The sequence below is a fragment of the Choristoneura fumiferana genome, chromosome 20 (assembly GCF_025370935.1).
Source record: "Choristoneura fumiferana chromosome 20, NRCan_CFum_1, whole genome shotgun sequence".
In the NCBI taxonomy this organism is placed as follows: domain Eukaryota; kingdom Metazoa; phylum Arthropoda; class Insecta; order Lepidoptera; family Tortricidae; genus Choristoneura; species Choristoneura fumiferana.
In genome coordinates this window covers 12964491-12992479 of record NC_133491.1, presented here as the reverse complement: position 1 = coordinate 12992479, position 27989 = coordinate 12964491, and the positions used below count along the sequence as shown (strand labels likewise).

Here is a 27989-nt window from a genome sequence, read left to right as displayed (position 1 = left end):
ATTTTTTTAAGCGAGATTGCTTTCATATTGGTAGTGTATGAAACCGATGGTTATTTTAAAAATAACTGTTTTGTTCTGAAAATTTCCAAATTGTGTGAAATTGATATTCGCAGGCTCTTCGTACAAACATTTTATTCCATAAAAAAAATCTCAATTTTTTCAAATAAACAGCGTATTTTTCGTTTCTTAATCTTTCAATCTCTTGTCACACATCTTCGGGGCTCTTTGAGGTCCACGCAGCTTTACCATGACTTCAGATACAGGTTTCAACTTGTCTGGCGTTGTACTCTGGAAACAAATATTCGTTCATAAATTATTAGTACCTGGGCGACTGAGCTTTGCTCGGGCTAAAGCTCAATAAGCATTTTCCCAAAGATAAGACCAAGCTAGATCGATTTGTCATCCCCGAACACCCCCACATGCCAAATTTCATCGAAATCGTTGGAGCCATTTCAAAGATACTAATTATATACAAGACTTGCTCGTTTAAAGGTAATCGATATCTTGGTAATCTGCAAACATATAGGGGAGATCAAATAAATGGATTATCAACATGGGTATCAAATCATCATGTCAGTTGGTCGTAGCACACCCATTGGACATATGATAGGCCTCCCCCATAGACCTCCAGTTGCTTCAGTTGGAAACGGCTAAATATTATCCACTGTGAACCTGCGAGTTTAACCAGTATGCTTAGTGTATTTTCCCGTTCACAAAATACGTCTCGATCGCGTTCGCGTTAAAATCTCAATTTGTATGGAAACACGGACAGAGCCTCTAGCGAAAAGTTTGCGCAACAACTTTTGTGAGTGTAGGTTTGCTACGTTAACTATTTCGCCGCCGCACCGTTTTACGTCTTCGAATAGTAAACGAATGTTTTGTGAAAACGCCACACTAGAGGCACTGTTCATCTACTATCTTGTTGGTGGGAGTCCTATAGTCCTACGCTGCCTATCCGCGGTCTCTATTTGAGAACTTTTTGGCCCCAACAACCAAAAATTGATTGCCAGTTCAACGAGCTTATCCACTTGGCAATGTCGGTGACCCTCATTCTTCTACGTATCTCTTCAAAGTCAAAGTCAAAATATCTTTATTCAATTAAGGCTATAACAAGCACTTATGAATGTCAAAAAAAAATCTACCCCCTTCATTATTGATTCGATCCCGTAGAGCTCGCTGAGCAACTCTGAGCCTATTTACAAGACCTATTAGGGAAACGCCACGTCAGATTTTTGTCTTAAGGCACTGAGGAATTTTGAGCGAACAGACGTAGCGTTGTTAAACTTGGAATAGTTTTGATAAATTACTTGTTTCATGATGGGTACCTGTTGCTTCTGGTAAATAACTCCAGTGATGAGGTTTCCCCACAGCATTTGCAGCAGGAACGGTCCCGACTCCTTGCCGGTCTCGATCAGGTGAAGCTGCATACGAGCCTCGTGCGACAGTGCTCGCTCTGTAAAATATTTGCATTAGCTTTAGAGTCTTGCACATCATGTTTCTTTGGAAGTAATTTGGTTTTATCAATTATTCTACAGTACTTTCCTACTTATATAATACTTATATTTATGGATAAATATACTTTACTTTCCTATTTCCCACTAATATTATAAATGCGAAAGTGCGGGGCGGAAAACCACGGATAAACGCCAGTAAATTATAAATTCTGTAATTTTCGAGGTCGGAGCGAAAGTGACTCGGAAAAGTTAGGTTCAAAAGCCAATGCGAAAACTGCGAAGAGAAGCTCCCGCATTAACCTTTAAAGTTAGTTATTTTTTATAATCACCTGAAAAGTCTTGCTTTTCTATGAAGAATCATTTAAAAGATTAAAAAAATATATATAAGTATATGATATTAAGTTTTGCGGAATAAACAAATTATGAAATACTATTTAAGTATTCTACAAATTTTGTGATCGGCGATTAATAACTTTATTTAATCGTTCGATGAAATAATTATTCTATGAAATGAAAATATGGGGCACCATAGGCGTGCATTGGGTAAATTCCAGGGTTAGCAGCGTCTTGAAATCCTACCGTGCTAGGGGGGTGCGGCGCGAGCTAGCGTTGCCTATCCTGGAATGAGGGCTATCGCGTATAAATTCGCCGCTAGAGGCGCTAGTGTAGCGAGAGTTCTCTGAAATGTCAAATGTCACTGTTTTTGAATGAGCTACGCTAGTTTATTTATAATTAGAATAATTTTGTGAATATTTTACAGTACCAGTAGTTTGTGTTTTGGACAGTTTTGTCTTTCGGAAACCTTTGTCCGTTTTTTCCTAACAAAAAGGGGCTATACCTTCCGCCGCCTAACTTTGCCTAAAAGTTCATTGCCCCGACTAGTACCACAATAACTATAAAGGTATAATTCCAATAATTGAATAGGCACTATACCGTTAAGCGATTCGAACACAATCCGGGAGTAACGTAAAGTCAAAAATGTATCTCCAAAATGCGTCAAAACTGAGTATTAAATAATTAACTTTTAGGCAGATTTATATGGCGCGTGGTATACGCAATACTGTGGCATGCTCGATATTTTTATGGTTTTAAGGTATTAAAAATGATTTAAATATAAATCTTATTTTCACGCCCGTAGTAACAAACAACTATAATTCAGGCGTGACGTACCCGTGGTCCAACTATAGTTTGTCCAACTGCTTTTCGACGGTATTTTGGTCATTTTTCCCTTCGGACAACTGAAGTTGACCCTACCTATTTTTGTATTAAAATATAATATTTATTATATAAATTATAAATAATATTTCCGGATTGGACAAATTAGTTGGACCACGGGTACGTACCTACTTCAAGCAGGACCTTTGTCTACACTGGCGCCAACTGGTGTGCGCGAGAACGGTAGCCCTCATTGACCCAATGTACGCCACTGTGGGGCAAGGAGATTCTAGGGTAAACCGTGAAAAAGACCCTCAGTATTATACTTACTGACGCTTACAGAAACAGGTACGTTTAGACGTTTCGCCGGTCCATCGTTGGGCCGATGTCGCGGTGGTATACCGAATTCGGAAGGCCGATCAGCTGAAGCAACCAAAGCAGTCATAGTTGAGGAGTGACTTTACAAATGGCGTTATTTTTGATACCAGGGTTAAAATACTTAGTAACGTACCTAAAAGTACATGCTTTGATTTTTGTTGACATTAAAATGGAAGTATACGTAATGTTTATTTGAAAAGACACTCCCCGCATCACAAGCACACACTTCAACTTTGTCGTTTAACTTTAATCCTCACGATGTAATGAGTCCATGATGCAACTGTACAAAAAGTGAGGTGTTATAAGTTTGACCGCTCTGTGTGTCTGTCTGTGGCACCGTAGCTCTTAAACGGGGGATCGAATTGACTGCGGTTTTTTTTTATTTGAAAGCAGGTTTTCTAGCGATGGTTTTTAGACATGTTTCATCAAAATCGGTTCAGCCGTTTATGAGATATTGAACTTTGAAGTGACAAAGTCTGGGGTTTTCTAACTTTTTTGGTAGGTTAGGTTATTCTGCAGTAACAAATAGACCTGGCATCTATTTATGTATTAATCTTTATTATAAAGTATTCCTAGCGTGTGCTCGTGAAATATCAGATTAGTGATGCGTAACTAATAGAAGAGTTTCTACTATTGGCATAACTACAGCAAAGCGATAGTATCTTACTGGTCTGACTGTTCACTATTCCACGTTCACGTTAACTACTGAATAGCATATCTCCATACACTTATAAACTCAGCAGATCTGAATTAGAAATAAAAAAAACTCAGATTTGAACCCATAGAGGCCACAAAGCCACAACTTTTTTTTACTGGAATAAAACGGTCCAAATTGTATTGTATTGTATTGTGCTACTTACCGTTTTTAGTTCACTTAGTTCACTAAAGTTACTAACTACCTACGTTACTATGGCTCAAGCCCTCTCATTCTGAGAGGAGACTTGTGCCCAGCAGTGGGACGTATATGGGCTGGGATGAATAATCAAAAAACACAATCAAAATGGCCTTCGCTGCCTGAGAATTGTAAGGTCACTTTAGAGAATTCTCATAGAATCAATGGAATGGATTTTACTTCAAATGCCAGAACTACTGGTTTACGTAAACGAAGCTGCGGCTAGCTAGTGGTAATAAAATTGAACCTGAAAGACCTTTTCCTTTAGCAGTATATTGTAATTACTCACTTATGTCGCTCAAGTCTGTGTTCAAGGACATCACTTGCTGGAAGCACCCGTTTGCTCCATCCAGAGATTTAGACCATACGTCGAATGGGTGGTCAGATCTGTATCTCTGTCGTATCGTGACTCCTTTGTTTTCCTCGAAAATGTCTTTCGGGTGAGGTGCCGTGTGAGTCTGGTTCATGAGCCAGCGAAGTCCGGACTGGAAACAAGACAATTCTGGAACTATTCTACTAGGTACCATCAGCGAAATATGAGGTCTACCACCCTAAAGTAATTCCAATAGACCTGTATGTCAACTTGAAAGTTCGACTAGCGGCATATTCATTTGATAGGAACTTATTTAAAAATTGATAGACCACTTATTTGGCTGATGGTACCTGATATTACTACGCAAAGCTTGGTGACGGATAAAAATGCATTGTAGGCAATGGACAAACGCTTAGGTGAAACACTAGAATACATTTAGACATCAAAGAATCCAGAACACGCATTCGTATTTATCGTACATATTTAATACAAATCTGCTTTGACCGAGAATCGAACCCGAGACATCAAATTTCGTCGTCGGTTTCGTCGACATTTTGTACTTGTTTTTACAAGATTTTAGGAAAGTTCATTTCGTGTATTTATTTGTTTTTTACTTCAAATCTGGCAAGTTATTTGATCCACTTTCACTGGTCGGATTGACTTAAATTTGGTAAACATAAATATAGGTTAGATAACAAAGCAAGCACAGTTAACAAAAAGTACAGTCAACAAAAAAGTCAGCTGTTTAAAAGAATATTAAGTTGTAATTTTTTGTACTTTAGATCGCGTGCTCTTAGTACCTAACGCATTTCTAAAAAACGGTTCTGATAGGTTAACAGACAGACGGTTAACGAACTTATCTTAAAGGAACCCTTACAAAGTGTCCCTTTTACCTGTAGATTTAGGGTACAAAACCTAAAAAACGGAAAGTTATGAATCCGGTTAACTTCTATCACAATTTTTCTTTTAATGTCCAACGGTCTGCACGGAAGCCAGGGACAGCTGCAGACGATGCCCAAACCGTCAAGTGCCGCAAATACGCCTTTCTTAAGGACAACTACTTTTTTGCGGCATTGCGGTCGAAACCTTTGGGCCTTGGGCGTCCGACACAATAAAAATATGAAAGAAGTGTCGGATTAACTAATCGGCATATCTGGCGACCAAAGAGCAGGCTTTTTCTTCGCCCAAAGACTGAGCCTTGCAGTGCAACGAGGCAACGCCGCTAGCGTCTTAGGCACAATGCCCGCGCTGCGCTGCTTTGGAAGAGGAAGCCCGTTTTAGTTAATTTTATGTGTTTTTTATTTTTATTTTTATGTAAAAATTCATTGTTTAAATAAATAAACAGAATTTAATGTGCTCGGGTCTAAACTGATAATGATTTTGTATCTTAATTACCATTATTTTCATTACCATTTTTTCGTGACTCACCTCCTCGATCTCAGTGAACTCGACTTCATAGCACGGCACCTTCTGCTTATCAGGAAAAATGGCTTCAGGTATTATGGCCACCACGTACCACGTCCCTATGACCCTGGCCAGTTCAAAGTTGGCGTTAAAGCCGTTACACTTCGTCCCATTGCCCGATGCCTCCACGTAGCTGGTGATGACCAGGAAAAGGGCCAGGAGACGATACATCTTAAGGACTGTTGTGACTATTGTGTTGGGCTAGCGGGAGGTAAAGTATGAATGCTTAGAGTAAGTAATGGCTAGAGGGGACACAGAATTTTTACTGATTGTTTTTAAGAAAAATAACGTGTCTAAGTATGTATATTGTTGGATTTCAGGAATAATATTATAGGCCATAATAGAATAGCGCCAAAACTTCATGTTGTACACTCTCGTACAATATTAATAGGGCGTCTTCGGCGATAACGTTGCGCGCTTGCGACGTATTCGCTGCGTGCTCGTCTCGCTTTCAACTCGTTCGCAAATTACCAGGTTGATAAAACTCTAAGCATAGATTTAAAGATAGGCAAGGAGTTTGTGCACTTTAGTCTCTACCGGTAGGGCGTTCCACAATAACAACGACGATAATGATGATGCTGAAGCTAGCTGATGCGGAGATGAACAAATATTGTCCTGTCTATACAATTCTATGGTCAACTCATCCCAGGTCATCAAGTAATCAGCGTAGGCAGTAATTCGAGTAACGAGATAATGATCATGACGCACGCTGTTCACAGGATAACCCAATTTGCACGAGAAGGTGGAATGACCGACATACTTACTAAATTGAGTAACAAACATCACACAAAGTAGTAAAATCTAGGAATGTTGGAATTTTGTTAAAGTTTATACAAAGTCGTCGTCATCCATCATCATATCGGCCGTACTACGTCTAATGTTAGACATAGGTCTCCTTCAAAGACCCTTAGCTGCTCAGGTCGGAAGCGGCCTGCATCCACCGTGAACCCGCGGCTTTAACCAGGTCATCCGACCATCTTGTTGGTGGACGTTCTACGCTTGCCGATTCACGGTCTCCATTCGAGAACTTTTCGGCCCCAACGGCCATCTATTCTCCGTGCAAGGTGTCAATATGTTTTTTATGAAATATTACGAGTATCTATATCGAATATGGGGATAAAAAGAAGCTGTAGCTTAAATATATTATTATGTTATTCCAGATGTCCAGCTATCTACATACCAAACTTTATCCAAATTCGTCCAGCAGTTTTAGCGTGAAGAATTAACAAACATACTCACAAACTTTCGCATTTATAAATATTAGGTAGGAATTAGCAGGATTAGATGACAATTTCCGGCTTTATTTTACGTGTGTACTACCTACCAGGATTATTTTCATTTCAGTACCGAAATGTCGCATCCATCTTTTGTTAAAACTAGAAAGCCGTGAGAAGTCTTAAGAATTATCCGATTTTCTTTGAAAATATACGGTCATTGTTTAAAAAGTCAACCTACATACATTTACTTGAACAAAGGCAGTAAAAACGGTTTATGGACTTGTTATTGCCGTACCAACGGCCAAAAGATTTGGTGCAAGTTACATACTGAACTATGGAAACTAAATATGTTTCAAAAAATCAACATCGAGCTATGCCGCTCGCGTGGTTAGAGTATGCACTCTCTTGTTTGTCGTTAACAACCCTCCTCCTTATTATGTCACATAATGTCATAATCTTAATTTTTGAGGGTCGCGACATCCACGAATCTTTTCTGAACAATCGCTCTCCAATTGACACGGTCTTCGGTTAACGTGTATAGCTAATTATACACGTCTTTCACGATGACGCGTGCCGTGGTCTTATTACGATGTCATTTATGTCAAATTTTGACAAAATCACGCGTCTTCGTGGATGCCACTAGGTATATTATATGACTTCGTGGACGTTGTTAGCACAGGCACTGACACTAAAATGACGTGAAACTATATTGTTGGAATATCATCCGTCAAATACATATTTATATGGTCTTCTACTGATCGTGATGAAAAAAATCGCTGGCAAGAGCCAGCAACTGCAGGTTGCTCAAACATATCAGAAGTGGTTACTTTGTTTTATATATTTGACAATGTAGGTACAATACAAACAATGATTCTTTATTAACACAATAGTAAGCAGTACAGAAAACACAGATATTAAGGTATTAGAGATTTCCGCAAACTATTGACTTATACATTAGTAAATAATTCACATGCTAGTCTCTTATGACTTGTTTCTCACACGACAAACAGAGCTGTGGAAACAGATTTTAATGCATCCTATGAAAATCTTCATTCAGAGCTCCCTTTGAATTTTAATATAAATCTCAAATCGTGAGTTTATTAGCGTCGGACGAATCGGAAATGTAGAAATTATTCCGTACTTTAAAAAGATTTATCTACACCCATATAGTAAATCCTCAATTATGCGTTCAAAAACCATAGGTAATGACCAGCATTACGACATTGGATTCTATTATGAACACGGCTGTATCGTAATAGTCATTACGATACAGAAATCTGTATCGTAATGAGATTTCGTACATCATTACAGCACGGGGGGGGGCCGCAACCACGTGCAGCAGCAGGTCGTCGCGCGCGTAGCGGGCGCAGCTCGTGGGGCAGACATACCTACCTAGTTCTCGTTAATGCAGGTCATTCTCAATGGTTCGCGGAACACATGATAGAGGATTTAATATATGGATATAGATAAAATATTGTATGCAACTGTACGTAATTAGGCCTTAAACACTCATGTGACCCAATTATGAAACGAGACCACACTCGTGTTTTAAGGACCCCTATTACGATACAGTTGCATAAAATACTATTGTTTGAAATAAGTGTAGGGATTGCTGAAAATCGGTCTGTACCCAGTACCTACACCGTAACCGTATCATACCATGAACGTAATAGCAACGTGTCAGACAAATAGTAGATTGTACAACAAGAGCATAAAACGATCCTTTTTTGCCCGAGACGTTCATATAGCCACCCGAGCCATCATAGGTACGGCGAGGGTGGATAGATACCTCGAGGGGAAAATGGGTTTAAATGCTCGAGTTTTACACACTGCTTTTCACTTCAATGGCGAGGAAATTAAATATCAACAATGGAAGCAATTGTTCACTTAGTATGTACTTTTATTGTTCATGCATTATTATATTATAATTATAAATTTTTAGTTTTATTGATCTATTTTGATTGATTTGATTGATTTTTAGTTTTACATAAATTAAAAATTATTAAAAAATATATGTAGAAACTTCTTTGTTTCGGCTGTTTACACCTGATTGCCTTGGTGTTAGACGAAGATTTTACTTTAGGCACTAGAGCATAAAAAGTCATTTTATGTCGCCTAGATCCAGCATAAATACGAACTTTACGAGCATGAGAAGTGAAAAATATATTCTTTGTATTGAAAAGTATGAGACTACCACTAGCACGTTTCCTAACCAACCATCGCCGTCGCGTGTCATGTATTCGCTTGAAATTCCGTTCCTGAAACGTTCCTATTACGGTAATGGCATGATGAAAACGAGCCTATCAATTCCTTAAAGGGTCGGCAACGCACCTGTGATTCCCCTCGTGTTGCGGGTGTCCATGGGCGACGGTGATCGCTCTCCATCAGGTGACCCGTCTGCTCGTTTGCCCCCTCGTTTTATAAAAAAAAAAATGTAGGTATGGTTTGCAGAAAATCGGTTTCTTGTGCTAGAAGGTTCCAAAAACCAAGTATATTATGATAAATTTGTATGAACTGAATGAAATACCAGGCCATCTTTTCATTTCGTTGGTGGACGTCCTATGCTGTGCGGCTGCATTTGCCGATCCGCGGTCTGCATTCGAGAACTTTTCATCCCCAACGGCCATCTGTTCTTCGTTCTATAATATGGCTTGCCCATTGCCACTTCAACGAACTTGAGTAAGTTAAAAAGTTTTTTTTTTTCTAGGGATTCACTTTATAACGTAATCAAACATAGGGTAATGTTAATTTGGAATTTTAAGCTTCGCCTTCAGAAGCATCGTAAATTATTTTTAAATTGGTGTCAAAAACAAAAATGCTGGTGATTAATCTTACCCTTTCACGAGTTGTTAGCTCCTGAAATATTACGTTATCCTTTGATAGGGACGCCTCATTAACTAGAATATTCATAAAGTATTTATAAAGAGTCCGTTCTACCCTTTTGGTTTTTTGAATGTCGGATAAAAAATTAAGAATTGTTTTCCTAAGTAAGTATGCATTGTAAAGGTTGCCTGGAAGAGATCCGTCTGAAGCGATAAGATCACCTATTGCTTACCTTTGAAAATCTCTATAATTTTACTTGTGTTTTCTGTACTGCTTACTATGATGGTGTTCAATAATATAAAGAAGTCATTGTATTGTATTGTATTGTATTGTAAGTATGCTGGAGCTCACTCATGTATTGCATTTACGATCTTTGTATTGGGCCGGCCGTGGTGGCCTAGTGATTAGATTCACGGCCTCTGAGGCAGATAGTGGGTTCAAAACCGAGTTCACGCTGATTTTTTTTGGATGCTTTTGCAAAATTACATTTGAAATTTACCACGAGTTTTACGGTGAAGGAAAACATCTTGAGGAAACCTGCACAAATCTGCGAAGCAATTCAATCGTGTGTGTGAAGTTCCAAATCCGCACTGGTCCCGCGTGGGAACTACGGGTTAAGCTTTCTCAGCTTTGGGCTTAAAACCACTAAATTTCATAATACCCTATTCACTAATACCCCTAAATTTCAAATTACCATGGGCTCATAATACCTAAAATGTTAAATTGTCTTTTGTATTAAAGTGAACGAAACTCATTATGACTTCGTCTTAAAATGTCATATTCTCTAAATACCTAAAGATTGAAATGAACAATTCATTCAAATACCGAATGACAGAAATGACAAAATATTTAAACAACTCAAACCGAAAACACCCAAAAGGCAAAATGCCTAATTTTTTTCACGTTGAGAAAGTTTTTTTCAAGTTGTGTTTGAGAAATTTGATGTTGATTATTGACTTTTAGTAAAGCTCCTGTTCAACGTTCAAATTGAGGTATTTTACTTTTGGTTGTTTTTGTTTTGCCATGAAAGTGATTTTGAAGTTTAGGTATTGTGAGACTAAGGTATTTTGAAATTCAGCCATATTAAGATTCCGGTGTTATAAGAAAGCAAAATTAGGCATTCTGCAATTTAGGTATTTTGTGACCAAGAAGTTTTGAAACCTGGGAATATTGATAAACAGGTAAAATGCAATTTAGAAGTTATAAGCCCAAAGCCTTTCTCAATCTGAAAGGCCTGTGCTGCAGTGGGACGTATATAGGCCAAAATGAGATGAATGTAAATAGGGCAAGTTGTCTTCAAATTTTGCAAGTTGCATTTTATTCATTTTCAGTGAATTAATTGTGGTTGCGCCGTATTGCCGTGTGCAAGGAGGTGGACAAGCCTAGGCAACGCTGGCCGGAAACCTCTGATGCCACGCGGTATTCTTTCATTGTCATCTTGTCGTCTGTCTGTCATATATAAACAAATCATTCCGCTCGACATGCAACTTACTCATAATAAAGAAGTTATCCTCAATAATCTGCTAGGATTGAGAGATAATAAAGACAACGACGTGCACTGCCTTCAAGATCATCATCGCAAACTCGTGGCCAGTCAGAAGGTCGGCGGCGAACTTTGGTAAGTCCACCATTCCTTCGCCAATTTGGCACGGCCGCACCAAAATTTGGTACGAATATGAGATAAATAAATTGACACAGCAGTCAGTAAATAAAAACTTGCTAAGTACATACACTAACTACGAATCATTTACACTTGCTACATAGTACCAATGCTTCCCTGCAAAAATCTTAGCTCCTACCGTCAATATTAAAGATAAAACTAGCAGTTACCGTCTGTATGTCACGATTAACTCAGTTTCATCTCGTCTCTGAGTGCGCAATCAGGGACCGATGCCTCTTATTGAAATCTCAGCCTTTGGGAACAGAGAAGGAAAAATCAGAAGCGTTTAACATACCAGTAAAGCTTTTACTATTATAATGCTTTTGCTTTTTCCTCTTTTGTTTTTTTTTAATTTTTTATTGGTTTAATGCCGCCTTCTGACGTTCGTGCCGTCGCGGCATTAGTCTTTTTTTTGTTAATGAAAACCAGCGCTGCGGCTTGCCGTGGCAACACGCTGAGTACCTATGGCCTTTTTTGCTCCTTCCGGCACAATGTTTCTTTTCTTTCTTCTTATTTAGTATATAAGATTGTCTTATTTTTAATTATATATTTTTTTTGCTTTGCCGAATTTTGCCGAATAAATGCATTCTTTCTCTCTTTCTTTGTTTTCATTATTCTCACTCGTAACTACATATTACCGCACTGGGGACTTATCATGCTAACAAACGAGTAATACTAACCGGCACTTCAGTCTGAAACGTCGAGGTGATGATAAGGTTAAGTCCCAGTTGTTGTAAAAGTTATTTTTCGCTTTTCCTGTTCTCACGAATTTGTTGAATAAATAAACATAAGCGCAAATAATGTAGTTTTTTAACAAAGAAAAATAGTTTGATTTTCAATCTGTAGTATCTGTCCACCATTGTACTCTATCTCCAGATGATAGCACGATAGTTCGAGAGGGCGGTAGTTCGTAAACTTTTACGAGCACATCTCTTCGACGCCCCTCTGTGTGACATACCGTAATCTCAGTAGCTGCTGATTATATATATATATGTCATCAATATCATGGTGGAAATTTGGACTATTTGGAAAGACCGTTTAAACAATCAATAGAGCAATGTAACCATGTAACTCAACTTAATTCACTTAATGTTAAGGTCTATTGCTTACCTTGTAATTTTCTCTCTGTGTACCTGTTTTCTGTATCGCTTACTATTTCTGCTGTACAATAAATAGTCATTGTATTGGATTGTTGTATTAGTATTGTACACATATATATTTTTGTAACTATCGCTTTTTTTGTAGTTGGCTGTACAAGCTTTTCTTAGTTTGAACCTAGGTCAATGGACGTCAATTATTCCATGATATCTATTTATTCACACGGTGTTTATCTAAACCACTAAATCTAATAACAAATTGATTGCATCAAACACTTATCATCAATGATAGGTGGGAGAGAGAGAGAAAGAGAGAGAGAGAGAGAGAGAGTGAGAGAAATATTTATTTACACATATTCGATACACATAAAAATACATTAGATGGAAAGAATAAAAAAATAACATCGAATAGTATAAAATGGGCCCCACTCAGCATAATTTTACGGCAAGCCGCAACGCTGTCTTTCAGTGGGAACTATTTGAAAACTAAATCATAATAAAACATTCAACACACTATGACGACACGAACGCCAGCGGAAAGAAGTTCGCAAATAAACTTTCAATCCGGAAGCATATATGGCAACACTCGATCAGTTTAACCATTTTCGAAACAGTTAAACCGTTAAACCTCAACAAGTCAGGCCAGGATTGTAGTGTACAATAATGTAGTTTACAATAATTTCATTAATAATGATAATATTGTGATGCATTGCAATAACTCTCGATAAACTATAAAAACAGTGCAAAAATAAAAGAAACACTCCTGATTAAAGACTGGGTGGAAACACAGCCCGGCCCATTGCAGGTATTATACAAACTGATACGACTGTAAGATAATAAAGCTATAAGTAAAGAGAAGGCTGGCAAAAGCGATCGGGAGCGAACTGTCAACGGCTATGGCGCGTAAGAGTCGGAACCGGAACGGACGCAGCTTCAGGTACCGGATACTGCCGGACAAAACCGCACGCAACTTTGCATCTGTAAAAAAATAAGTTTTATTATGACGAGATACCCAAAAACTTTCTAATACTACACCTCGTTTATTTTAACATTAGAATGAAGGTAAAACGATCTTGACGTGGCTTTTTATTGAAAACACATTTAAAAAACGTTAAATTTAAAAAAAAAACACAATACTCGACTGCCTTAAAAACTAAAAGGAAGAAAATAAGCCTATGATCTAGAATTTTCTTCGGTCGGGCATTTTGATTCTTTAAATTTAATGTTTTATTCTATACATTTTTGATATAATCTGTGAAAATGGTAAGTACATTAAAATACCATTATCTATTTAGAATAGAATGGACTATTCATTAGCTTTCATTTGATATCCATATTGTTATTACGTTAAAATCCGTCCAGCTGTTTAAGGTGCAGCGAGGACCAAAGAAATGGACGTCCATACCAACATACATACATACATTACATACATACGCTCGAAAAATATAACCCTCCTTCGGGCAGTCGGCTAATAGGTAAGTCACTTCAAGTATCATCAAAGTAACACAACCGTAACGTAGCGGTTGCTCAGATGATGAACTCTGATTGCGTTTACCTTTACTAGCCCGAATTTCATTTCCCGAATTTCTCTTGCCATAGTATTTTCAGGATTTTTTTAAATGTCATTTTATAGAATGCAGTAGGTTAGGTTTGGTTAGTTTAATATCAACTCTAAAGAAATTACTATTTCAGAAATTAATTACTAGAAAAAGATACATTTGGGCATATGAAATTCGGGCAAACGATAGAGAACCCTCTGACTGAAACGGTCTGTGGTGGTGATACCTAGCTGGGTTTGTGTGACGTTTGCGTGTTCTTCCATTGTGTAGGTGGAGGAGTTGCATTAGCACCCATTTGTTGAATAGACGTAGCTGACGTGAGGTTGCGGGTAAGCAAAGTAATTATTGATAGTTCCACTTTTTTAATTAATTACCTGTTGCCCTAAATAATCGTGTACTCAGTTCTAATCTTATATTATCCACTTCATTTGCCGTTAATTCTGTAAAGACAGCTGGCATACAGACCAGCAGGCCTGTGTAAATATTTTCGAACATAAACGTAAGAATGAGATTTGTTGGCACCTGAAAACAAAATGAAGCTGTTACTGAACTAAATTGAGTTACACTTGTGGCCTCTATCTGTACAATCAGTAGTGAAATGAGCTCGGAAAAGTGGTATCAATTTCTCGGCTTGCTGGGTAGTAGTACATTATTGCTGAGGCCGGGAAAAATCAATTCGGGTACCTATGAGTAGAGTTTGACGGACGAAGCGTAGCTGAATCCGTCAATAAATACGAATCCACGAATTGCTATTTCCGCTGAGGCATATAATATAGTGATTTTCTCCAATAATGCCAGAAAATAAAGGAAAACTGTTAAAATATTAAATTAAATGCTTGGGCACGGTTTAAAAATTTAAAGATTTTGCCATTATACTTCCCACGATACTTGTTTTTTTTAAAGTAGGTACACGACACGACTCATAATGCAATTTCATTAGAAATAGTAATTTAATAAATATAAAATCGTATTATACTAATTAAAAATAATAAAAATAAAACAATTTTTAAAGAGAGATTTTCACTTTCTGCCAACAAACTGCTACGCAGTTTAGAAGACCTATTAAATATACGTATTTTGTACTTCCTTTTTAGTTTTTGAGATAGGTAAATAAATTTTAAAAAATGCAACGAAGCTTTTTATATTATAACTAAATTACAGTTTAAAGTGGTACTGAACGTTATTTAGTTAATTCGGCCTTTGCTTTTGCTACCATTTTTTCGGTTTTTTTAATTGTTTGATAAACTGTTTGAGACATTCTTAAACACGCTAAAACAATCGGTAGAAGCAATTTGATCTTTACAAATATTTGGCTGTTTGAATATTGACGTCGTCGCAGTCAAAACGTGCATTTAAAAAAGTAAAAAAAAAACTATGCAGTAATGGATTTTTATACAAATTTCCCGGCCGGGAAATGATTTTTATTTAATTGAATTTGTGGCAGTCGATAAAGAATAACTTCGCGTACTATTTTTGCGACAGTTAGGCGGACATTTCCGAGCATATTGGAGAAAAGGTTAATACAACCTTACGATGAACTACGCTGCGTAATGTTCGAATCATCAAGTTCGAATTTCAAAAACCTTATCCTCTTTAGAGGGGAAAAAGCGCTTACACGCAGATTTCGAAGGAGATAGATAGTTTTTTCGAGCTAGTGAGATGAAAATAATTATTTTTTATTACACTGGTTGTTTATATTATGTTCCTACCTCGACTCCTGAATGACTCCGCATAAACGAGGAAAAGGACATAATTGGCCGAATAAAACATTGGGTAAGCGTTATAATGAACTGAAATAAAGGAACAATACATTGTACTATCGTCAACAACTTTTCAAGCTCCTGTCATGCATTCGGTCTTCCATTTAAAATTTACTTCTTACTGAATGAAAACACATCAAAGCATGACTCACTCAGCGAAAAAGGTACACAACAGGTACGACATCCTTAGAAAAATATTACTTGTTTTTTTTCGTAATGGCTACGGAACCCTATCTTGGACGTGCCCGACACGCTCTTGGCCGGTTTTACTCTTATTATTACTTCTATGGTGATCACTACTATATAATATATAGGGTGATTGGTTATTGCATACATTCCTTTAATAAGCGTATAGTACAACATATTTGCAGCAAAATAAATCATGTGGTAGGTACCCTGTCCGCAAATTATTAGTTTCCAAGGTTTTGGCGATTTTAAGATTTTTCACAAAACTGCCGAATCAGGTGAAGAAAAAATTTGCAAAAAATCAAAATTTGATTATTTAATTATTCTTTTTTTATTTTCCGATGGCTGAAGTATGAACAATTGTATTTCGTGGTAAATAACTATAAAAACAACACAAATTTTTATGTTAATCAGCAAAAACCGCTTGAAAAAGGCCAAATAAAGTAGTCACTTCTTTACAAGCAATTAATTTAATAAAAAAATAGCATGCCACCCAACATACAAATTAGATACTGAAAAACTTCTTTGATTAATATTTAGCTTTCGAATGAGACTAAACATTATTTAAAAAATAAATAGTTTATCAAAGTAATGACACGTTTCTTAAATCTCGTGAGAACATTAATCATAGGAGACTTAATGAATACACTAGAAATCAAATTCATGAGTGTCATACTTTAATTAGCTGCTTGTAAAGAAGTGACTACTTTTTTGGGTCTTTTTCTTCAAGCGGTTTTTGCTGATTAACATAAAAATTAAATTTGTGGTCCTTTTTTAGTTATTTACCATGAAATGCAATTGTTGACATTTCAGACATCTCACTTCCCACATATCCGCATTAGCGATCCCTTCAAATAGCGAACCTACTGTGTTAAAAATAAAGTTGTGTTAAATACTTGTGATGTATACATATCATTTAATAATATTGTAAATCTGTTTAAAAAAAATATAGGTACATACCTCGTTGAGTTTCTTGCCGGATTCTTCTCAGCAGAGGTTTTTCCGAACCGGTGGTAGATTTTTTTTGACATTCATAAGTGCTTGTTGTAGCCTAAATTGAATAAAGATATTTTGACTTTGACTTTGACTTTGATAATAAATGCGAAAGTTTGTAAGTCTGTTTGTTTATTTGTTTGTTACTTCATCACGTCTTCGTCAAATTCGGTATACAGATAGTTTGAGTCCCGAGGCCTTCCTCGTCCTTACATAGGATAGTTTTTACCCCGGAAAATTTCAGTTCCAGCGGGATAGTGAAAACCGAATTCTACACGGACGGAGTCGCGGGTAAAGGCTAGTCCGAAAATAAAAAAAGAATAATGAAATAATGTAGGTATTTTTTTCTTCACCTAATAAGGCAGTTTTGCGAAAAATCTTAAAATCGCCAATATCTCGGAACTAATAATTTTCGGACAGGGTATCACATGACATTTTTTGCTTCAAATAAGTTGTACTACACGCCCTTAAAAGGAATGTATTCAATAACTATTCACCTGTATATTAACACTAGCTTTAGCCCGCGGCTTCGCCCGCGAGGAATCCGGCTATCGTGCGCTGTTCCCTCGGGAACTGTGCATTTTTCCGGTCCCAGGCACACCACAGCCTAACGGGAGAATGCATGCTCCTCTCCCGGCTTTCTAGCAAATGGCTAAAGTGCAACTCTGTGGGTAGATAAGAACCCCCTCCAACCCTTTCCTCCCTGTAGTAAGCTCCAGGGTGAATGTGCAGCCTTGTTTTAGCCGGTGAGAGTACAGCATCGTCTAGGACCTCCGTTCCCGGTCGTCCACAATGGATTATTCCCGACTGCACGCCCCCTTCTCCTATAAAGCACTTCATAAAACTAGCAAACAAAATCAGAACCTAGTTAGTATCTTTGGCCCTTAAGGCAACTCGGTCACAAAAAAATATATAACCGTTATTTGAACTTCCAGATGGACATGCCGCATAGTGTTCAGCAGTTGCTTGTACAGTATCATATTCTTCTTAATCTCTGTAGTATTAAGAGCTGGTACATTTTCAAACATTTGTCGAAGCAATTTCATTCTTTGATACATCATGTCAAATATTATGACTCTAAGTGTATTCTCTAACTCTAATGCAAAACCTACTAAAGACATAAATGTAAGTTGAACACCGATTTCAATTAACGACCAATATGTTATAGTCAAGCATATTCGGCACGAAATAATTATAAAAATATAAATGTAGAAGTTATGACACTCAATTTTCGTGCAACCTATTTTCTGGTCGATATTTGAGATAGCAGCAACGTATTGAAAGAAATAGCGTTCCTCAGTTATAAGTGATGTCATGATATTGACAAGGAAAAATAGCGTATCGAACAGATACACAGGTTTAAAGTTTTCAGAAGTAATGAATGGAATAATCACAAGAAGGCAAACGCAATAAACTCTGGCAATAAAAGACACTACACAAGAGTTCATATAAAAATACTGCCCGAAAATTAAACGAATGATCAAGAAAAATTTTAGTGGAAAAATATGTAAGCATTTTCGGATATCACAAAACTTGTTGGACATGATACAAGTCTAATAGAGGACGGTAACTTTGGACGACTGGATAGTAATTTAGCTTTTGAATTACACAATATGCAGCTTCACTTTATGAAATTTCCTTTCATTACGTTTATACACTGTTATTTGTTTTTGCTATTAATTGGAATTGAAAAGCTCTTAGATAACGCAATTTTTAATTTTATGAAACACGCGAACAGCTAATCAATAAAACCAAAAATAATAAACATAAATTATATGTGTGTCGATCATTAATACTTGAGTAATCCGTGTATCTGTTTTAATAATTACAATACAATACAATAACTCTTTATTGCACACCAACACATAGGAAGCAGTTCAGAAAACACAGATATATACACAGAGACATGTTATGTTATGATATACTCTGTTGTAATAAAATAATACATTTATTGTGTTGTATGTAAGTATTGTATAATACTCTAAAATGCTATGTTTCTATATGGCATATATTGTATGATATATTGTATACAACAAATAGTAGGTACAGTCAGCATCAAAAGTAGCTGGTTACTTTTGTACTTTGTCGTTTTACAGCCACGTACTTAGCGCCATACATGACATGTGTTAATGTGACAGAGTAAAAAAGTAACCAGCTACTTTTGATGCTGACCGTACCTAAGCGGTACAGAAACAGCTACACAGAGAGAAAAAATACAAGGTAAGCAATAGGCGGCCTTATCGCTTAAGTTATTTATTATTATAATAATGTTTATGCGTGTATATATTATGTACTAGCTTTTGCTGGCGTATTCGCCCGCGTGGAATTCGGTTATCACGCGCTATTCCCTCGGGAACTGTGCATTTTCCGGGATAAAAAGTAGCCTATATCACTCTCTGGCCCATAAACTATCTCTGTGCCACAAATCACTGCGATCCGTCGCTCCGTTTCGACGTGAAAGACGGACAAACATACAAACACACACACCATTTGTTGAAAACGCGATAATCGATTAAAATTTTTTTCTTCAAATGGATATTCTGGCAATGATACAAGAGGTTGACCGATTAAAAAATGACCGAGTGTTAGAATTTCCAAATCAGCTGGGTCCGAACTCTGAGAACAAAGCGGCCTGGAGTTCATGCCAGCCTTTGCTTTGGTGAAGAATGTACTCAGCTCTTCGAAGGTGAGTCGTCTTTCCCCGAGTACACGCTGCATATGAGTCTTCGCTGATTTAACGGCCGCTTCAAATAACCCTCCCATGTTAGGGCTGCTGGGAGGGTTAAACAACCAGGTTATATTACCTACTTAGAACATTAGTAAAATTCTGAAGTTTGGATTCAAGCGTCATAATTTAATAGTTTACATGAAAATCCGCTGGTAAATGATAGTGTTTATAAATTAAATTCTATAGGAGTGGCCCGCATTTTGCAAATAGCGTTGCTGACGTCCACTGACGGGTGCAAATGGTTTGCATGCCCGCACCCAGAATTCCTTCAAGGTGTGTTACTTTATATGAAACTACATTATTCTTGTTAATGAAAACTAATGGGCCAGAAAAAGACTTTACTTGTGTTATCGTGGTTGCGATCAAATTATTATTGCTTGCTTTTGACAATTTCTATTGCTTTTTATGTTAGTAGTATATGTATTGTATGTATGTATTTATATATCATTTGTATTAATTTTGATATTAATGTTTTTTTAATTGTTCTTGTTTTTTGTTTCTGCATCCGCCACCTACGATGTTGACATAATCTTAAGATCTATGTACCTAAATGGTTGTCAGGAAGAGATCGTTTTTAAGCGATAAGACCGCCTATTGTCTACGCTGAATGAATGTGTAATATATAGATTTTTTTGTACTGAATTGTGGTGTGCAATAAAGAATATATGTATTGTATTATATTGTATTATATCTTATAGGAGTGAACCATGCTCGGGGTTTCTCTATTATGCATGGGAATGAATAAGAAAATAAGGAGATACGTAGAAGATCGAGGGTCACTGACCTAGCCGAGCAAATAAGCTCGTTGAAGAGGCAATGGGCAGGCCATGTAGCACGGAGAGCAGATGGCCGTTGGGGCCGAAAAGTTCTTGAATGGAAACCGAACCGGCAAGCGCAGTGTATTTAAACCGTTCACCAACGAGATGGACGGATGACCTGGTTAAAGCCGCGGATTTACGAAGAATGCAGGCCGCCGCGGCCGCTTCCAACTGAAGCAACAACAGTGGACGTCCTACGGCTGATATGGTGATGATCATGATGATAAAGTTAATATTTCAGAAATGACTTGACCGATTCTAATTTCTAAAAAATAGTTGAGAACCTTCGCAAGAAAATTTACTTTCATGTTAAAAAAAATCGCATAGAAATTGGTCTACCCGTTTGAGAGCTACGACGCCACAGACATACATTGGTCTATCCAATTGGTGGTTGGAGCTCTCCATCCTCCCGCTCGAGTCTCAAAAGGCTTACAGTTTCAGCTCATTTAGATTCCAAGTGCCTGCCAAGCACCAGCAGATGTTCCTGCGCTCCGACTTCTGGCTGGAGGGTGTGGTGTTCCGTCGTTTAAGGGTAGCGACGAAGACAAGACAAGACATGAGACAAGAGACATGTGTACGTCTTTTTGCGTTTTTAACCCCCGACGCAAAAAGATGTGTGTCTGTCTAGCACCGTAGCTCATAACGGGTCGACCGATTTCAATGTGTTTTTTTTATTTGAAAGCAGGGTTTTTAGACATGTTTTATCAAAGTCGGTTCAGCCGGTTTTGAGATATTGAACTTTGAAGTGACAAAGTTTTGTTAGTTAGGTTATTATGGCGTTTTCAATTTTACATCGCATTATTTTTAACTGTAATGCTGTAATTTTTTAAATGACAAATAAATAAACAATTGGTGACAAATTTATAACAACTTTTTTTTAGACGGGGATTAAGAGAAAATAACAACCCCTTACTCTTACCACTAATTTAATCCACCAGCTTCCTCATTGAAACACTCAAGAAATGACTAACGAAGCGACCCATGTTCAAAGTCAGTTAATTCCCGCCAAATGGTTTCATTAATTCTATAATGAGACCTGGCAAACGCAGATACTTAGCTAATTTCACACCTGGCTGACCCCTTTTAAAGCAAAGGGGTTTAACACTTAGTTACTTAACGCTCTCGCATTTTAAATGAGATTTTTCGGGTAGTTTGTGTGTTTTAATTTCTTTTATATAAGATAGGGGCACGCGAACATTGATTTATTTTGCCTGCCATTAAGTTCACATTCACTAACCAATACAAACGCTTCATTTACGCATCCTCGCGCGTTTCTATTGGATGCATATTTCTCGCAACATATTCTCGCACATCTCTGGTGGAAACGCTGCTTTATGTTACTCTGTTCAAAATGTCCAGATTTGACGCGGACAACATAAATTTGGCGAGGCTCTGTGATGGCAGACTATACATCAGCTCATCTGTCAATCTCTCTGTAACGTGTCATCTGGTAGCATGGTAAACGGTTGTGTTGGTCTGAAGATGAGCTCTGGATAAGTTCGAAATGCGTCAAGGTAGGGGTGGTGGTGATAGTTGGGTTTGTGCGATTTGTGTGTGTTCTTACAGTGTGGAGGAGAAAGAACTGCACGAACACACATTTGTTGCATAAACGTAGTTATCATAAGGTTCCGGGTGAGCAAAGTAATTGTTTTAGTTAATTTATAGAGTAAAGTCAGTGTTTACTCGTGATATGAATTTCTTTCTATCAACTTCAATATCACAATAGCATCTACTTAATTAACCTTGAATCAATTAAGACTGTTAAAATAGATGCATCTACTTTTCTAAAGTTATAAACTGCTTATTAGAGCAGAACCTCCCTATAAATTTCAAATTCCTTTTACAGCAATCCCCATGTCGTCTACGTAGTCGCGCTATTCTAGTCCAAAAATAAAAGCTAGAGTTTTGTTTAGCTTTTACCATAACGAAGCTAAACATCTAATTCGCTAAGTTACGGCAGCCATTCCATGCTACGGAAGAAACGGGGCGGCACCGATGCGATTCCTGAAGGTAGCGGAAATATTGTGAAATAGGAATATTTACTGAACTAAGTTTCCCTTTTTACATTTCCTTTTGTATTCTCTGAGTGTTAAGCTCGGCCATTTTCGTAGAATCGTAAAATCCTCGTCAAAATGCAAAAAATAAATGACAGAAGTTATTAAGTACCTACTAATGTCGTAACCTTAATTAAAAACCACGAATTGGTTGAAAGCAAACCCTGACTGTAAATAGGTGGGTATCTAGAGAAATATTTCGTTACTAGGTATGTCTGTTTCGAATGGTACTTTTTTAACATTTATACATAAAAACGCTGTGCTTGTCTGTCTGCGATGCAGTTCAGAAGCTCTTATTAGAAAGCTGTTATTTGACACGAGTGTTATTTTTAAAAACAACGGCAAATAATGAAAATAACATTTTGGAAAAAAAAATTGTGCAGCAGTCCAGTCCAGCAGTGGACTTGTATAAACTGGGATGAACCTAGCATTAAACTAAGCAAAGATACATCATCAACAAAATTTAAGTTGTAGCTCTATTTAAATTTTAATTGGAAACAAGACGTTCAATTAAACATCTGTCACAGAAGACGTATGCCTCCCCAGAGAGGTGGAGTGAGGTGGAGGTGGTTGATCGAGGTGGAAGCTAACAATAGTAACAATGTAGCGCCTAAGCGGTAACATCTCACGAAAATCTTGAATTGGAAAACGGAGCTACAGTCACCAGCATTAATATCTGCCACAGCGGAGCGTGCAAAAATATCTGACACGTCCTTCCGGCCCTAGAAATAGAGTCGTATCAGATATTTATGCACGTTTGTTGTGTCAGATATTGGTGCTGGTGACTGCATGAATCAGTGAATTATACATTACAGCTGGCTATAGACAGGAACAGATTTAAAGAATTGACTGTCACCTTCAATAATGTAGTGGCACTATCAGGAGTAGACATACAAATCAACGAGAGCAGTTTTTATTGAAATTGAGAAAAAGATAACATGAAAATGATAATAATTTATTGCATAAAAAGCTTACAAAAAAGTCTACGGCTCTGGATCCTGTGCTAGGAGTCCCTGTGTTACAAGATCTAAACATATATATATAAACTGAAAAAAAAATACAAGACAACGTAAATAAACAAGTCTAGTAGTCTCCAAATTTGTTAAGTAATAAGGGATAACTATACTATTGAAATGTTTTATAATAATATACATAAAGAAATAATAAATCGTTAAGCGAAATACCTATAGCAAGTTTTGAGCCAGGTAGGATGGTGTATTTTCTCTGCAGCTGACTTTATTTACCTTGTCGCAAATTCACAATATCATGTTCGCAAATAATGTGCAATTAAATACCTAAATATCTCGGAAAAAATATCTGCAAACTTGTCGTATTGTTGCTTACATCACAAATATTTTAACTACCGCCAAACTTTTATTCGCGGAAAAACATTTGAAATTTTTAATTATCTTCTGTACGTGGACACTGGTTTACTGCGACGGCTAAATATAAAACTTGCTCGCTGAATTGTTAATTTCGCTGAGCATTTTTGATTATATCTAGCACTAGAGCGGGGGCACATTGAGGTTACAATAAATAAACAAATAAGTATTTATTATTTTTTTAAATAAATATCATGCGACGTCCACCAACGAGATGGACGGATGACCTGGTTAAAGTCGCGGGTTCACGGTGGATGCAGGCTGCTTCCAACCGAAGCAACTGGAGGTCTATGGGGGAGGCCTATGTCCAACAGTAGACGTCCTATGGCTGATATGATGATGATAATGATGGTCTTTTAAATTAAGCTTGGAAATACCACTGCTAGGCCAGTTAAAGTTCCGTATAACGTCACCTCGTCCGACAGCTTTTAGCACGGCGTGACGTCACTGGCCTCCACTCCCGAACTTTCATGCGCTTCATCTTTGTTTTTTTTTTTTGATCGACAAAAGAAAAAAGTCGTGCCCAATATTTTCTCATAAGCTAACTGATGGATTAAAAAAAAAACGGCCAAGAGCATGTCGGACACGCCCAAAATAGGGTTCCGTAGCCATTACGAAAAAATTAAGTAATATTTTTCTAAGGATTTCGTATTTTATACGGAATCTTCCAAGTTTAGGTATATTATAGTCAATGGTATATTTTATACCTTAGGCTGCTATTTAAGAGTAAAACTACTAATAATTCTCAAGCAAACATAGCCGTTATAGTTTTCCTTGAAAGTTTGATATACTTAGTATCATCTCGAATTTTTTCAAACTTTTCCACCTACCGGTTTAGATTTTAGAAGGGGGGGAGATGCTCGATTTTAATGAAAATTTGCACTTTAAAATTGAATATTTCGCAAAAATAATCAATGAATCGAAAAATCGTCTGAGCAAAACCCTAATGGTTTTAAAAGACCTATCCAACGATACCCCACACTATAGGGTTGGATAAGAAAAAAAAAACACGCCCACTTTACGTCTATGGGAGGTACCCTAAAAAAATTTTTTTTCGTTTTGTTATTGTACCATTTTGTCGGCATTGTTTACATATATATTCGTACAAAATTACAGCTTTCTAGCATTCATAGTCCCTGAGCAAAGCCGCGGACGGACGGACAGACAGGCAGACATGGCGAAACTATAAGGGTTCCGTTTTTGCCATTTTGGCTTGTTTGTATAGTATTTGTTTGTAGTTTGTATTGTATTGCGTCACGAAATTGTATTTTTTGACATACGCTACGAACGTACGAAATTATGACATAATTAATTGTAACATAATTTCGCTGGCGTTTCAAAAACAGCAACAAATTTAACTCAGAACTCTTCACTCACTTATTGACGGTCACGTTTATGAAAATAAATAGAGCCCTCTCAGAATGAGAGGGCTTGAGCTGTCGTTCCTACACGGGCTCAATGCTGATTAGGAACTTCACACACAATATTGAATGCATTCTCAGTTATGCAGGTTTCAGGATGTTTTCCTTCACCGTAAAACTCGCGGTAAACAAATGTAATTTCGCACAAGAATTTCGAAAAACTCAGAGGTGCAAATCCAGATTTGAACCCACGATCCGCTGCTTGAGAGGCCATAGGTCTAACGACTATGCTACCAGACTTATAATTACTAATTTATAAATTATGGTTATTATTGTGTAGTATAGTATTTAATCCGGACGATCGGATGGCTAAGTGGTTAGAGAACCTGACTACGAAGCCTAAGGCCCCGGGTTCGATCCCCGATGAATAATACGCATGTTTGCTCTCGGGTCTTGGATGTTTTTATGTATTTAAGTATGTATTTATAAAGGTAGGTATGTTTATCCGTTGCCTAGTCATCATCCCAGCCTATAAACGTCCCACTGCTGGGCACAGGCCTCCTCTCAGAACAAGAGGGCTTGGGCCATAGTTCCCACGCGGACCCAGTGCGGATTGGGAACTTCACACACACCATTGCATTGCTTCGCAGATTTGTGCAGGTTTCCTCACGATGTTTTCCTTCACCGCAAAGCTCGTGGTAAATTTCAAATGTAATTCCGCACATGAATTTCGAAAAACTCAGAGGTGCGAGCCGGCGTTTGAACCCACGACCCTCTGCTTGAGAGGCGATAGGTCAAACCACTAGGCCACCACGGCTTTTTGTTGCCTAGTATCCATAGTAAAAGCTTGGCTTAGTTTGGGACTAGGTCGATTGGTGTCCAGTGTCTCATGATATTTATTTATTTATTTTAATTGTTTACCCCACTGTACACCAGCCTAACTCCGGAACTCCTTTAAAACCCGGCTCACATACCCCGTAAAGCAGAGATACACCAGCGCAAAAGTAATATTTTAATTATATTTTATCACTACTAAAGCCGTGTAAATGAAAAACTGTTTTTGCTTTATGGTAATCGTAAAAACTTGTCTCGAATCCCGAAGGAAACTTTTGATGGTCTCGCATTGTTCGAGTTTCATTAGATGAGGTTTATGCTTCGGAGGTGCTCTTTGTTATTCATTATTTTGTGTTTTTATACGACACGTTGAGGGTAGAAGCAAAATTGTTTACGAGCGCAATGGCGCCAAGTCACTGTAGCCATATTCAAATTATAATATCACAGTTACCTATATGACTATTTACGTGTATAAAATAGAGTGTCAACAAGGGAATGAATGTTCTACTGCCAACATTCCAAAATAGAAATACTATCGGTTATTTACTTAATTTTTTGACGACCTGATAGCCAGGTGGTTAGAGAACCTGACTACGAAGCTTGAGGTCCTGGGTTCGATTCCCGGCCGGGGCAGATATTTGTATCAATAATACGAATGTTTGTTTTCGGGTCTTGGATGTTTATTATGTATTTAAGTATGTATTTATCTATATAAGTATGTTTATCCGTTGCCTAGAGTACCCATAGTACAAGCTTTGCTTAGTTTGGGACTAGATCAATTTTGGTGTGAAGTGTGCCATGACATTATTATTATTATTATTTTAGGGTTCCCTACCTAAGAAGGAATAACCTTACCAACAAAAAGTTGGAAAACCCATGAAACATGTCTAAAAACCATCGCTTTAACCTGATTTCAAATGAAAATAACCGCATTCAAATCGATCGACCCGTTTAAGAGCTACGGTGCCACAGACAGACACACACACAGTCACACAGACATACAGACACACATAGCGGTCAAACTTATAACACCCTCTTTTTGCGTCGGGGGTTAAAAAACAGAACCTTTACAAGATCATTTTATTGTTTGTCTATCTGTTCACCTGTCAAGGCCCTTTTGTTTTATTTATATACTAGGTGGAAAACGAGCTGGTGGATACTGATGGAAAGCAATCACCACCGCCCATGAACATTGATAACATAAGATGAGTGCTATTTTCCGGTTTTATAAAATTAATCATCATCATCATCATCAGCCGGAAGACGTCCACTGCTGGACAAAGGCCTCCCCCTTAGAACGCCACAATGAACGACAACTCGCCACTTGCATCCACCGGTTTCCCGCTACTCTCACGATGTCGTCAGTCCACCTGGTGGGAGGCCTGCCAACGCTTCGTCTTCCGGTTCGTGGTCGCCACTCGAGGACTTTTTTCCCCCAACGGTTATCTGCATAAAATTAATAAAGTACCTGAATTCAGTTGTTTTTTATAAGTTCACTTGTTAGAACATTTTCACAATAAATAATTCAGCTTCAGTAAGTACTTATAATCCCTTGAGATGTCTCAAAGAAAAGTAATTATACTCGCTCTTTGAAGCTCAGTGTAATTAAAACAGAAGGTTTATTATTAACTAGTGACCTGCCCCGGCCGTAGTCAAGTAGGTATACCTACTTATTAAAAAAAAATGGTTCCAAGACATTGTTTTAATTACATAAAGAAATACTTTATACATGTTTGAAGCTGATTTATACTATCTTTACGACTAATTGTTCATTGGTCCATTGACTAAATTAGTTAAAGGAAAAGAATCGACGAAAGCAAAGAGTAATGGCCCTGAACTATTCCAATGCATGTTTTATTTC

General features: G+C 37.5%; 1 protein-coding gene across 2 annotated transcripts; it reads right to left on the bottom strand.

The window, feature by feature from the left end:
- Positions 1 to 115: 115 nt before the first annotated feature.
- LOC141439105 (uncharacterized) lies at positions 116 to 5873 on the bottom strand. 2 transcript variants are annotated; one of them, XM_074103238.1, is made up of 5 exons: positions 5621 to 5873; positions 4169 to 4364; positions 2940 to 3032; positions 1326 to 1453; positions 116 to 288 (listed from the first exon to the last, which is right to left on the bottom strand). In XM_074103238.1, exons 1-5 carry the CDS (start codon positions 5825 to 5827, stop codon positions 187 to 189), a joined length of 726 nt encoding a protein of 241 aa, XP_073959339.1. In that variant the 5' UTR covers positions 5828 to 5873; the 3' UTR covers positions 116 to 186. The 2 variants fall into 2 exon arrangements, with proteins under 2 accessions (XP_073959339.1, XP_073959340.1); XM_074103239.1 differs by lacking the exon at positions 2940 to 3032.
- Positions 5874 to 27989: the final 22116 nt, after the last annotated feature.

What these genes read in the sequence shown, in the direction of transcription:
- LOC141439105 (XM_074103238.1), bottom strand. Translation starts at nt 5,827, where the DNA reads ATGTATCGTCTCCTGGCCCTTTTCCTGGTCATCACCAGCTACGTGGAG. An exon ending in CACAGACTTGAGCGACATAA is followed by an intron (nt 3,033 to 4,168) that starts GTGAGTAATTAC and finishes TGGTTGCTTCAG; the next exon opens with CTGATCGGCCTTCCGAATTC. An exon ending in ACCTGTTTCTGTAAGCGTCA is followed by an intron (nt 1,454 to 2,939) that starts GTAAGTATAATA and finishes AATATTTTACAG; the next exon opens with AGCGAGCACTGTCGCACGAG.